This window comes from Eptesicus fuscus, chromosome 5, assembly GCF_027574615.1.
Source record: "Eptesicus fuscus isolate TK198812 chromosome 5, DD_ASM_mEF_20220401, whole genome shotgun sequence".
Lineage (NCBI taxonomy): Eukaryota > Metazoa > Chordata > Mammalia > Chiroptera > Vespertilionidae > Eptesicus > Eptesicus fuscus.
This window is the reverse complement of record NC_072477.1, coordinates 10,556,915-10,570,489: the sequence shown is the minus strand read 5'-3', so window position 1 is coordinate 10,570,489 and position 13,575 is coordinate 10,556,915. Positions and strand designations below refer to the sequence as shown.

The following is a 13,575-nucleotide window of genomic DNA, read 5'->3' as shown; positions in this document are numbered from 1 at the left end:
CCTCGTGACCTTAACGTGGCGATAGTGTGGCATTTGGAGAGGAAAACAAAAATACATCACAAAAAGCATGTTCACTACATATGCCGCTCATTTACATAAAATGGAGTCACTATTCGACACGTACAAAACTGCGCTGCGGGGAGCGTGATGATGCATGCCCTCATGTGCCTGCTTATGTTAAGCTCACATTCTGGTACTGGAAATAATATGGGTACGCCAATACCTAGGTATAAGCATAAACAAGAAAGCTATTTATGACAGATTGGGAGTTTAAAGCCGAAGCTGGAGTCGATTTCCTCTTAGAGGGTTGGGAAGTGGTGGGTAGGGCCAGCTTTCAAGAAAAATATCTTAACATCAGGGCCTTGAAGGAGGAGTAGACTGGACATCTGAATGGGTTGAATGTAAGAGAGGAATACAATACCTGGACATCCCAAATATGAAAGAGATGAAACAATATATCCGGGGTAACATGAACTAAGTTAGCTTAACTGAAGACATCAAAACAACACGTTCTATTCGCAAATCCATGTAATGAAGTCATTATTGTTCTCTACGCGTTTTCTGGTCCAGTTTCTGAGCTTTCATTCCTGCATCACCAGTTCTAAAGTTTATGCTGGTAAAAGGATTATCCTCCAACACAAGGATATCATTTTTGTCCAAAGAGCAATATGGATTAAGAACCCTCTGAAACACAAACATTTTCTTGAAATGATTAGACTGTGATTGTTTCTGTAGCTGGGTTTTTAAAGTCCAGTTTTATTCAATATGTTACATGTGAGAGGAAGGACATTCTGAGGTCATCTCGAAAAGCTACACACATCCACGGTGATCGCGTGCGAAAGGGTAAGTAGAAAAGGGGATCTCTGACAATTTGATCCTCACCTGAAGACAATAAAATTTTAAAACCAAACAGTTGAAATGAAAACTAAAGCATTACCATTGCAAAGAAAATACACAAATTCATAAAATAAAAATTGGAAACTCAAGAAGGCTCCTTCTTTGGCCATTACACTCACGCACCAGGTAGAGCTGGTGCCGGCTATGTGTGGTTACAAAGAACGAGAGAGGATTTCTAGTCGTTTCTTTATACTTTTCTAGATACAGAAGCATGTAGATCCTTACAGATCAAAAATCGTATTCACCAAAGTAGGCCCTCACTTAATAACTGCGATTTTGTTGAGGTCCCATGACTACACTGATAAGAGAATCATTCTGATGCATAAAATAATGACTGGGAAATTCTCTTGTTAGAGATTGTCCGAGAAAATGCTGTTTAACAAGTCAGCTGGAAGGAATCCTAGGAACTTAAAGAACGCAGTGAGGAATAACACTCAAAAAAAGAGATGCAAATGATTTGCAAAAATAAATGCTACCTTACATCGCTTTCCTATAGGACCCTGGGCTCATTAAGACTCCCTTCCATGCAGCGTAACCGAAGAGTCTGTTCGTTCCTCTTATCCAAGCTCATGACAATCCTTCCTTTTATAATGGCTGCGATATAAAGCATAGATGAACTTTCTGCCAAGAGACTATCCATCACTCCCTTTTAAAAGTGCCTAAACCACCCTGGCTGGTTTTGCTCAGTGGTTAGAGTATCGGCCTGTGAACCTAAGGGTTTCGGGTTGGATACCTGGTCAAGGGCACGTGCCTGGGTTGCAGGTTAAATCCCAGCCTTGTACCCAGCCCCACAGCGCATGCGGGAGGTAACCAATCGATGACACATCGATCTTTCTCTCTCTCTCTCCCCCTCCCTTCCAGTCTCTCTAAAAACCCAATAGAAAAAAGTATCTTCAGGTGAGGACCAACTTAACTAACTAAATAAACAAAACTGCCTACGCCCCACCCCCACTGACACTGACACTGAAAACGCATTAGTCTACAAGTCACAACGCTCTTACTGTCAACAAGTTTTAATGCCCCAAAAAGGAGAAGTATATGTTCTATGTTTTCTGCCTTTCCCACGTAGCATGAAGAATGGAATTTTTACCCCAGAAATATCAGATATAACTTAAATGCCTTCTGTCGAGCCTGGAGAGCACTTTGGTGCCTCAGTATTTCCACGTTCCATTAATATCTGACAGCCCGCCTGTCCACTCAGAACCTTGCCCGTCCAGCCAGGAAGTGGGCCCTCTGCACAGCCAGGTTTCATTGCATGGCAGGGAAGCAGAAGATTCCCAGAGATTTTTGCCAGTTGACAGGGGGTGGGTGGGAAGGTGCAAATTTCAGTGCTTACATGCGATGGAGAAGGCTCCCCGGCGTGGAGGAAACATCCTCTCAGAGGAAAATGCCAGCCAGATGTATAACAGGGCACTGCTGGCGGGCAAAGTCAAGAGAGAACGTTAAGCCAGCTTCCTGACGACAGCAGAGGCTAAATCATGAGCAGAAAATGTCCCCCAAATAAAGCAAAAGGGGCCATCAGAGATGGATGCATAAAAATCCCACGTAGAAAGAGAAAAATGGGAAGCAAAGCCACATGTGGTTATAAAGCTCCTGACTGTATTTTAATGTCCTCTTTCTTCATTGATAAGAAGTAAATTAATTATAGAGGAAACTGTAAGTGAGAATTTTACCGTCACTGGGTATGTAGAGTGACAATGGACCAACACCACTGACTTATTAAGTAACTACAATGCATAAAGCAATACGCTGGAACAGTGAACGCTGTAGGTAAGCTCATAAACTCAAGGAACTTGTAGCAGTCTACGGAGATAATCCTCAACACAGTATTTTTGTTTACCAAGTAAGGGATTGAAAAAAATACACAACCATCCTATATAATAAAAGTCTAATATGCTAAGTGTCCAACTGTTCAACCGTTCGACCAGTTGCTATGATGCGCACTGACCACTAGGGGGCAGATACTCTGACCAATAGGTTAGCTTGCTGCTGGGGTCCGGCCAATGGGGACTGGGCGAGATGGGCTGGACACGCCTTGGAGACCTCCCACGGTCCCTTCCCAGCCGGCCAACCTCCCACGGCCCCTCCCTGGCCGGCCAGCCCCGATCAGCCCCAAAGGGGACTGGGCAAGATGGGCCAGACACGCCCTGGAGCCCTCCCGCAGTCCCTCCCCGGCCCTGATTGTGCACTGGTGAGGTCCCTCGGCCTGGCCTGCACCCTCTTGCAATCCGAGATCCCTCGGGGGATGTCAGAGAGCCGGTTTCGGCCTGATCCCACAGGCCAGGCCGAGGGACCACACCGGTGCACGAATCTGTGCACCGGGCCTCTAAGTAAGTACAATAAAAATTTAGAGAAAGGAGAGAAGAATGTTCAATGTAAAGGACAAAGGGGCTCTATTGAGCAGGACCTTGAGAAGACAGGTCTACCTTGGACAGATAGGAAGTAGACAAAGGCACAGTCAGCAAGGGAAACAGAACAAAGTTTAAATACACATCACACATCCACAGGAACAAGCACCAGGCCAAGGACAACACAGGAATATGGGACTAATGAAGGAGGAGTTTAGAAAGGTGACCAGATGTTAGCCAAGTTAAATACGTTTAACTTAACCCATTCATCGTGAAAGATTTTGAATCTTTTTTTAAAAAGATAGCACTATGAAGTTTTCAGCAAGTTCTATTAATATTAAAAAGGAAAGGGCCCTGGCTGGTTTGGCTCAGTGGGTAGAGCGTCAGCCTGCAGAGTGAAAGGTCCCGGGTTCAATCCCGGTCAAGGGCACATGCCTGGGTTGTGGGCTTAATTCCCAGTAGGGGGCGTACTAGAGGGAGCCAATCATTGATGTTCCTCTCTCTCTCTCTCTCTCTCTCTCTCTCTCCTCCCTCCCTCCCTCCCTCTCCTTTCCTCTCTGAAATCAATAAAAATATATTTTTTAAAAAAGGAAAGGTATTTTTGTTTGTTTGTTTCAACCTTTCTGTGCTAGAAACAGCCTATTACCTCACACTGATTCTATTGTATACATAGTATTGTCAGTTCACATGCCGCTTGAACTTCTGCCATGGGTGGTGGGTAGAAAAAAGCTGTTTCAGTTACGCAAACACACTCCGTTCTTTGAGAACACAAATACACAAATCCTGGTTATCGGCTCTACGTGGAAATTATGTTTTAAACACTGAAAGGAATCTCAAATTTTGAAATCCAAATATTAAACATTTTATATCTTAGAAATAACAAGCTTGTACCAACTTTTTTTGTGTTTGTTTTCTACACAAGGTATCATCTCTTGGTTTAAGAAAGTAACTTGTTCCTCAAAACCCTTCCTTCGGTAGAAAACTTGCTATCCTTAATTTAAACGTAAAAAGCTGTAACAGCAGGCCCCAAGCAATCACCCATTAAAAATAAAATCTCAAAAATCACTGCTTCTCCCAAAAAAAGCAAGCACCTCCATAAAACAAGAGTTGAAAGTAGATACAGAAAACCTTAGGGGAAACATAAAATAACAAGATACAGCAAAATAACAAGAAGAAGTGAAACATCTGCAGATGTAGCTCAAGAAAGAAATGTCAGAGAAAAATACTAGTGAACTGTAACTGGAGGGGAAATGCCCTATTAGATGCAGCACGCGGGAGAATAGACACTGCGGAGAATACGTATACTGAGAGGTGTGAGCAAAACAAGCAAATGAAACAGAAGTTAACATAAAATTTAAAAGGACTTCCAACATAAGCATAGCCAGTGTTCTTAAAGAAACAGAACGTACCCTAACCGGTTTGGCTCAGTGGGTAGAGCGTCGGCCTGCGGACTGAAGTGTCCCAGGTTCGATTCTGGTCAAGGGCATGTACCTTGGTTGCGGGCACATACCCAGTAGGGAGTGTGCAGGAGGCAGCTGATCGATGTTTCTAACTCTATCACTCTCCCTTCCTCTCTGTAAAAAAATCAATAAAATGTATATTTTTTTTAAAAAGAAAAAGAAACAGAACATGACATGAAGTGTTAATGCTCAATCCATTATATACCTTTACTCAAGGACAACGGCCCAGATAAACATTGTTGAACGTGAAAGGCACCAGGGAAGGTAGTTCTTATGATCAACTTCAGCTACACAGAAGCCACGTCACAAGGCCTGGAGGTGAGCTCTGAATCCATTTAACTACAGAAGTCACATTAAACCAAAAGAGGTGATGATTGCAGAACAGAATGTGACTGTCACAGACCCTGACCAGAGATATTTAAAAAGACATTGCTTTCACTCATGATTTGGTTATGTCTACCTTACGTTACTAAGGTAGACGTAACCAAAGCAGTCAGGCAGCAACGCACAAACCGGATCAAAGTCTCTCCTTTGGTCCCCGGAACGCCCTCGGATTTAATCAATGACGCACCAGTGTTTCTATCGAGCTATGAAGTGAAATGCTTCTCTGATGCCTGATGCCCCGAGCCTGTCTTTTTGAGTTGTCTGGTTGGTTTTACTGTTGTGCTTTGTTGGTTTAGCTTGTGAAAGGGAAGTGCAACATGGGCAAGTACTTCTGAGAGAGACGGCTCTTGATCTTTAGAAGTTTCTTTGGTGAGAGTCTGGCAGCCCAGGAATGGAAGATTATGAAAACTCCCTCAGTCGTTACCGCACAGACCACTCTGCTGCTTTAAGGAGAAGGCTCCCCACCGAGCTGCCTGCCTTTAGGGATCCTCAGACACCAGCGTGCTTCTGGGTAACCACGGACCTGGGCAATGAACCCCATTTGTGCTCGTCAATTAAGTCAAATGCCGCTCAAGCTTCTCGAAGAGCAAGTGTCTAACCTTAGAAACATGACGGGATTTGGCATCCCTGGTTTTCTTTTCCTTATCCTTGAAACCTGTGTGCACCACCGGATCAGAGGTATGGGTGCCAGTTGGGCCTACTTCAATTCACACTTGGAGGACATAGTTTTCTATCCTTCCTTGGTTTCATAACTTCCTTTAATACTTATTATGCATCATTTATTCTGGCTTAGGGGTTGTAGTGCTATAAAAAAAAAATAATACAAAGGAGAGTTTAAACAGGGCACGTTCAATGAACTAAAATGCCTTGCTAGGTTGTATATTGCAGGGGTCCCCAAAATGCGTTGATCACATAATCCTGGAAAAGATAAGATGTATGGACCTATGAATACATTTATTTATTTTTGTTTAATTGATTTCAGAGAGGAAGGGAGAGAGAGAGAGAGAGAGAGAAACATCAATGATGAGAATCAATGATCAGCTACCTCCTGCATGCCCCACATTGGGGATCAAGCCCACAACCCAGGCATGTGCCCCTGACCAGGAATCTAACTATGACCTCCTGGTTCACAGGTTGATGCTTAACCACTGAGCCATGCCAGCCAGGCAATACATTTATTTTTAGGTGCACATTATAAAACATATTATAGAAATTCTAAAGAATTAAAGATGCAAATATTTTATTTAATGGCAAACAACTTTCTGCTATCCACAGAAATGACTCATGATATTTATCAAGAACATGACTTAATATCCGTTATTATTTCTGAACATCTCAGTTTAATCCTTTGTGGTTGAGCAATTTGTTTTAATCCTTGGTTTGAATGGCTGTCAGAGTCATGTCACGAAGATATGCAGATATGAATGGAAAAGGGCACCATGGCACTGAGCCCTTGGTTTTGAGTCCAACCTCTCTCTGATAAGGAAAAGTTTAAAGTTTATTATTATTATTATTATTATTATTATTTTGCCGTTACTGCTCACTGACATTCAGCAAGTAAATGTCCATCTTTCCCAAAATCAGTCTCTCTTGAAAGCTTATGAAAGCTATCAAATGTTTATATTTTTAAAAACTGTGTCCTAAAACCAATAAAACATTGTAAGATTTTTTTCCCCACCAGATTAGGACATTCCAGTTTCAACTTATTAAACATGCAGATGTGAAGGGTTTTAATAGGTGACATGCATCTTTTTTTAATATATATTTTTATTGATTTCAGAGAGGAACGGAGAGAGATAGAGAGATAGAAACATCAATGAAGAGAGTCATTGATTGGCTGCCTCCTGCACGCCTCCTACTGGGGATCGAGCCCACAACCCACACATGCCTGGGAATTGAACTAGTGACCTCCTGGTTCATGCTCAACAACTGAGCCATGCCAGCCGGGCCATCCTTTTTTTTTTTTTTTTTAATCACATTTCCAAATACCCAATTCCAAAAATGCTCTCCAGGTAGCACAGGTTTCTTTGGAGAAGCAGGTACTCGCTCACTCCCTGTTAAAACATTGCTTATACCTTGAAGGGCTATATTTAAGTGTATTATTAAAAAATTTCTATGAGCTCCTCCTGAAACCACTTAACACAGAAAGGTCAGCAATTGTGGACACCTGTCTTTTAGTAAAAGGAAAATAAAGTAACAAGTCTTTGTTCTTTTGTTAAAACAACCCTTGTGTGGTAGAAATACATTGACATTCATTATTCATCTCATCACAAAGTGTGTACAAAGATTCCATTATATTTTAAAGAACCCGCTGGTCCAGAATAGCAAAACTGTTTTATGGCACTGTCTGCATGTGCCTTTAACTGCTCTCCTTCGATAGTTTGCTCAACGACTTGCTTGTGAATGACACAGCAAAACAATTTCATATATGTCACTATCAATAACAGTGAGTGCAAATCCTTATTTCAAATAACCTACTTGATCATTTCTAATGGGCAGGGCTGACGGCTGGTCAGATTTCATTAAATTATTTTTATCCCAAATGGGAACACCTGCCAGATGTCCCCCAGCAGCCATTCTCTCCTTCAGTATCAGAAACTCAGAGGGCACATGACCGCCCAGAGCAAAGATGGCATTGTGCACATGGCCTTGGAACTGAGTCTTGGTCATAGGGACGAGTGCCTTAGAGGGAGGGTCCTATCTTCTGTTCCCTTTCCTCCTAACTGGCTGGAGTTCAAGTTGGATGGCTGAAATGTAAGCAATCCTTGAAGCAGGAGGGCGAAGCTGGGTGTGGAGGCAGCCAGAACAAGAAAGGAGGCACCTGGGTCGTTCGTGGCTCTGTTGCCATCGAATCGGCCCTGACTGCCTGTGTTTATGCGAGAGCAGTCCACCGCCACCTTTCCTGGGCTGTGCTATTCTGGATCTCTGGCTCCTGCTGCTGTTCCGCGCCCTGACGCATACACCTGGCCACAGGTGATGACGCGCTCACACTGGCAGTCACAGAAGAGGCAGCTCTGCTATTTTCTCATGTCAGCGTGGTACCTTCAATCGGCAGCTTCCTAACAGGGGCTGCTTTCAAGCCACTTGCCCACTGTGTCCAAATTAGTTCGTAAAGGTAACATAATAGACTCTTCAAATCTACTTTATCACGTATGCGTGCACTGCGACAAGCAGGAGTCAGGGGGGCTCCTTTAAGCAATATCAACTCTTCTCTCTGGAGAATATGCGTAGCCCGTGTCTGATGAAATACTGACCACGGGAGAACACCAGCATCCATGTTACACACTAAAGCTTCGTTGTTTCTGGTCAACACGTAAATACACAAACAAGTTCCACTCTCTTCCTGTCCCTTTCCCACCCCTACCAAACGTTCTTACGCACCTCCCAGGTGGGCAGGCACCCAGCATCGAGGGCATCGGTGCATGAAGAGCTAACTGTAAATAATTTCTCTCCGGGGTCATGATCATATACTGTGAGATGAAAATGTTCATTCGCGAAGAAACCAGCATAAAAAGGTGTTCTCCATAAAACTGAAAACGTGTGAGAGGACATGGTAAATCAAGGGGTGGGTGCATGTGAGGATCTGGGGGCCTTACCTGAAAACCTCGAGAGTTATCCGTTCTGGTAACTTGGGAGCCACCTGCTTGAATGCTTTTTGGAAATCTTCCAAAGTTAAATATCCACGATCTATTTGAAAACAAAATGTAAACATTCACTTACCTCGATTAACCCTATGAACTGTTACGTCAGCCATAAAACTTGCATGATGCTTTAATATGTTATTAGGAAAAGAACAGCAACGTACGGTCGATTTTACATGTTAGGTAATCTGAGATTGTCTCATTGGGAGAATTTACGAATCCAGTCGTACTCTCCCTCAGTGCAGTCGGGGTGATCCGGAAGGCCACTTCCAGCCCGATCATTCTCAGACTCTCTGAGTCCCAGGGAGAGGACTGTAGAGACATACACTGCAGTAACAGCATCAGGTTCAAGTCTTTGTAAATTGCCAAAACAATTTATTCTTCAAAATTCTTTTATTTTCTTGCTTGATATTAGAATCCTATCTAATGAAAGAGTAATATGCAAATTGACCATCACTCCAAGACACAAGATGGCTGTCCCCATGTGGTCAAAGATGGCTACCCCCATGTGGACACAAGATGGTCACCACAAGATGGCCAGAAGGGGAGAGCAGTTGTGGGCAGTTAGGGGTGACCAGGCCAGCAGAGGAGGGCAGTTGGGGGGGACCAGGCCTGCAGGGGAGGGCAGTTGTGGGGCAGGAAGGGCAGTTAGGGGTGACCAGGCTGGCAGAGGAGGGAAGTTAGGGGGGACCAGGTCTGCAGGGGAGGGCAGTTGGGCGTGACCAGGCCTGCAGGGGAGGGCAGTTAGGGGTGACCAGATTGCCAGGGGAGGGCAGTTAGGGGTGACCAGGCCAGCTGGGGAGGGCAGTTAGGGGCAATTGGGCCGGCCGGGGAGCAGTTAGGCATTGATCAGGCTGGCAGGGGAGTGGTTAGGGGTGATCAGGCTGGCAGGCAGAATACTTAGGATCAATCAGGCACAGGCAGACAAGAAGTTGGGAGCCAGCAGTCCTGGATTGTGAGAGAGATGTCCAACTGCCCTAAACAGGCAGTCGGACATCCCTCAAAAGGTCCCAGATTGGAGAGGGTGCAGGCTGGGCTGAGGGAAATCCCACATGCACGAAATTCATGCACGTGGGAGGGGTGGATGTCCCTTAGCCCGGCCTGCAACCTCTCCAATTTGGGACCCCTGTGGGATCAGGCCTAAACTGGAAGTCAGACCTCCCTCTCGCAATCCGGGACTACTGGCTCCTAACCGCTCACCTGCCTGCCTGCCTGATCGCCCCTAACCACTCGGCCTGCCATCCTGCTTGCCCCCAACTGTCCCCCCCGCCGGCCTGATCACCCCCAACTGCCTCCCCTCCTGGCCTGATCACCCCTAACCGCCTCTGCCTTGGCCCCGCCACCATGGCTTTGTCCAGAAGGACGTCCAGAAGGTCTCCCGGTCTAATTAGCATATTACCCTTTTATTAGTATAGATCATATTGAGAGGGAAGCCATAACGACAGCCAAGATACGGAACCTGGACTACATGAGCATTTTCATCCTGTGTGAGATGTATGGGTTGTAGGGGACCTGAAGTCACTCCTCTCGGCCACACCCAGTGTGGGAAAACAATTCCTCCAGTAAAATGTGGGTCACAGCAGGAGCCGAAGGAGATGCCATGTGTAGGTGGCTAGTGAGTGACCTATAACCCCACATGGCCAGCCCTTTTGTTGCCTGGATTATAACCGCTAAGTACAATTATATAACTATTAACTTTATTTTATCCATGGTAAATGTCAAGAAATTAAAATCACAGTGGAGAAAAAATTTTCACACCAACATCTAAGGTAACAGCTAATGAGGACAGTAAAAGAAACTTCCAAGTATATTAATTTCATGTACTGAGTATATGTGCCCATTTACAGTTCTTTAACAGCAATTTTTAATTTCAAAACACTTTGAAGAGACTTACAGTGCCTGTCAAAAGCTGTGAAGATGTGTCTTATTTCATTCCGATACAGCTGAGCTTCCTTCTTTTTCCTTATAATGTTTAAAAACTCCTCAAGCGTTAGACCTAAAAGTTGGGGGGGAAATTTTTTTCAAAAATGACTGCCTTACTCTTCAAGAAAAAAACATAAGTAAACGGTAATACATATCACAAATTTTATCTTGATTTTGGTGAACAGTATTTATCCCTGAAGATCTATAAAATCAAAAAGACATTTCGCTAAATGTTAAGGAGGCCCAACACCAGCAGTCAACAGCAAAAACAATAGACAGTTTTACTTCACTGGGCATTTCCTAGGGATAAAAGAATGGTGACCTTGCAAAAATGTAACACACGTCCCTTTAACAGATCTAACAGACGGGCCCAAACTATATATCAAACAAGGTCTCATAATTTTTCTTTCCTTCTGCAGCTTTGATGCCTTTTTTCCTAGCCAGATGTCATTACCGCAGGTTTTTTTTCCAGCTGCGAGATCGGGGCAAAGAAGTAGTTTCTCAAAAGTCAATACCAATTGCACCCCACAGATAAAAGTGGAGAGAATATTCCATAAACAATGGAGCTGGCACGGTCCCCAGCCTTGGGTCCTCCCGGGGACTGCTCTGCAGCCTCTGGCTCTGCTTCCCGTGACTCTCATAATAAAAGAGCCCAGCAGGATCATATGAGATTGGGTACTGTGCTTACAAAGTCTATTAAAATGAATTCTAATGTGATCTTTGTAATAGGTTTAAAGAGCGGAGCCAAGAAGTTAAAACATCTTAGTGTCCTGAGCCCTGAATATATATAAAAAAAAAAAGAGCAGTTCATTTTTATACCTCAGGATTTCCATTTTTAAATAAAATATCACTGTCTTAAAAATAGCCCCAAATCACACAAAAACCATGTGCTGATTTCTAAAAACCTGCACCCTCTTCCTTTCGGTGGTGAGGTCACACAGAGCTGCATACCCTTCCTAAAATAGTTCCAAGGGTGGGGGGAAACATAGAAAATCGTTTTAATTTTCCACGTTTTTCTTGTTTGTAGTTAGAGATTTAGAAACTAAAAGTGCCCATCTATCTTTATGTGTTGAAATGATGCTTCTACAACTCTCTAGGATTCACCGTGTGCCAGGCGCCGTGTCAAGCTCTGGACAGAGAGGGGAGAAGAGAACACCCCGGATTCCAGTCCCAAGGGAGTACCTGGGCTAGTGGGGAGCACAGTGACTATACAGGTTCAGGTGCAAACGTGCACATAATTATAAGCTGTGGCACATGCAATGAGGGGAAAAGGGAGGCGGTCAGAGAGTCCCAGGAACCCTCCTCCAGAGCGGCCTCGTGCAGGAGAGATCTCTCAGAGCAGGTAATCTGTAAGCCTAAGTGATAAAATACCAAGCGGCTGAAGGATGGGAAGAAGAGCATTCCAGGCAGCGGAAACAGCAGGTGCCAAGGCCATGGTGGGGAGAAGTGGGGAAATGGGAAAAGGCTATTGTGGTCGGGATGTAGCGAGTGAGAGAGCAGGACAGGATGGGGTTGGTGAGGTGGGCAGGCCTTTGTGGACCACAGGAAGTCGTCTGGTTTTCATTTAAGTGGCAATAGGAAGTCAATAAAAAAAATACAAGGTTTGAACTGGGAAGTGGCATGATCTGATTTAGATGTTTTAAAGATCTTCCCGGCTGTTACCTCGACAAGAACTGGGAGAGAGTGAACGGTAAACAGGGAGACCCACTGGGAGCCTTTGGCAAGAGACATGGTTGCTAGGATGTTGGCAGTGGGAATGGAGGAGAGGAAGGTGTCCGGACCTGTTTCACGACAGATGCAGGGTTAGATGAGGCAGGTGAGAAAGAGGGAGATGTCAAGTAGAGTCCTTTAAAGAGCTGAGAAAGACTTGGGAAAGAGCAGGATTTGGGGTTGAGATGAGACTTGTGATCTGGACTTAAGTGTTTGATGCGTTGGAGACAACCAAGAGCAAAACTCAAGGAGGCAGCTGGATATGCTCTAGGCCCGTGGTCGGCAAACCGCGGCTCGCGAGCCACATGAGGCTCTTTGGCCCCTTGAGTATGGCTCTTCCACAAAATACCACGTGCGGGCGCGCACGTACAGTGCAATTGAAACTTCGTGGCCCATGCGCAGAAGTCGGTTTTCGGCTCTCAAAAGAAAGTTCAATCGTTGTACTGTTGAGATTTGGCTCTGTGGACTAATGAGTTTGCCGACCACTGCTCTAGGCAACAAGGCCTGTCTCCCAGCACCTACCAGAGTGCTTGGGGTGTGCTCAATACCTATGCATTGCATGGAATTAGCACATGTAGCATTTCCCCACATGTATGTCTGGATACAGCTTCATTCTCATCCATGCACCCTTGTGAGCAGAGGACATATTTAAAACTGAAGTCATCATGCCATGTTCCCACAGGACCAAATCCATAACTAGTTTCACGAACACCGAAAGCTAATCAATTAAATAGCGTCCAGATTAGTTGGAATTCTTGACTAATGTACTCACTGACCCTGGCATATTTTAGGAGTCCCTTCACAATCTGGCCTCAGTCTACCTTGCTAACCTCCCTAGCAAATTTCCCGATGTTTCCCCAAGACAGTCAGCTCTTTCACACACACACCTCCATACCTGTGCGCATGTTGGACACCCTGCCCGGAATGCATGTTCTACTTTTCTCCTAGTGAATTTTTACATCTCCCTCCAGGTGCAACGAGGGCCTGACCTCCTCTTTGAAGACTACCCTGATTTCTTTCAACTGAGTCCCTCTTCTGTGACCCAACAGCCCACTATTTATAACACAGACATAACCAGCCCTGGTCAGGTGGCTCAGTTGGTTGGAGAATCATCCCATACACCAAAAGGTGGCGGGTTAGATTCCTAGTCAGGGCACATTCCCAGGTTGGCAGTTCAATCCCCAGTCGGGGCAAGTTCAGGAAGCAACCAAT

General features: G+C 44.7%; 1 protein-coding gene across 2 annotated transcripts in view; it reads right to left on the bottom strand.

Annotated features, from left to right (window-relative positions):
- The window catches only part of EFCAB11 (EF-hand calcium binding domain 11), a 129,977-nt gene that overhangs the window by 97,516 nt on the left and 18,886 nt on the right, over window positions 1-13,575 (bottom strand). Inside the window, exons 4-6 of one of the 2 annotated variants that reach the window (XM_054715838.1) lie at window positions 10,625-10,726; window positions 8,686-8,776; window positions 749-882 (exon numbers count right to left, since the gene is read on the bottom strand). In XM_054715838.1, the coding sequence (XP_054571813.1) occupies window positions 879-882; window positions 8,686-8,776; window positions 10,625-10,726 (197 nt within the window). In that variant the 3' untranslated portion in view covers window positions 749-878. Of the gene's footprint in view, window positions 1-748; window positions 883-8,685; window positions 8,777-10,624; window positions 10,727-13,575 lie in introns of those variants that run through there. The other variant, XM_008148416.3, reaches the window with a different exon arrangement.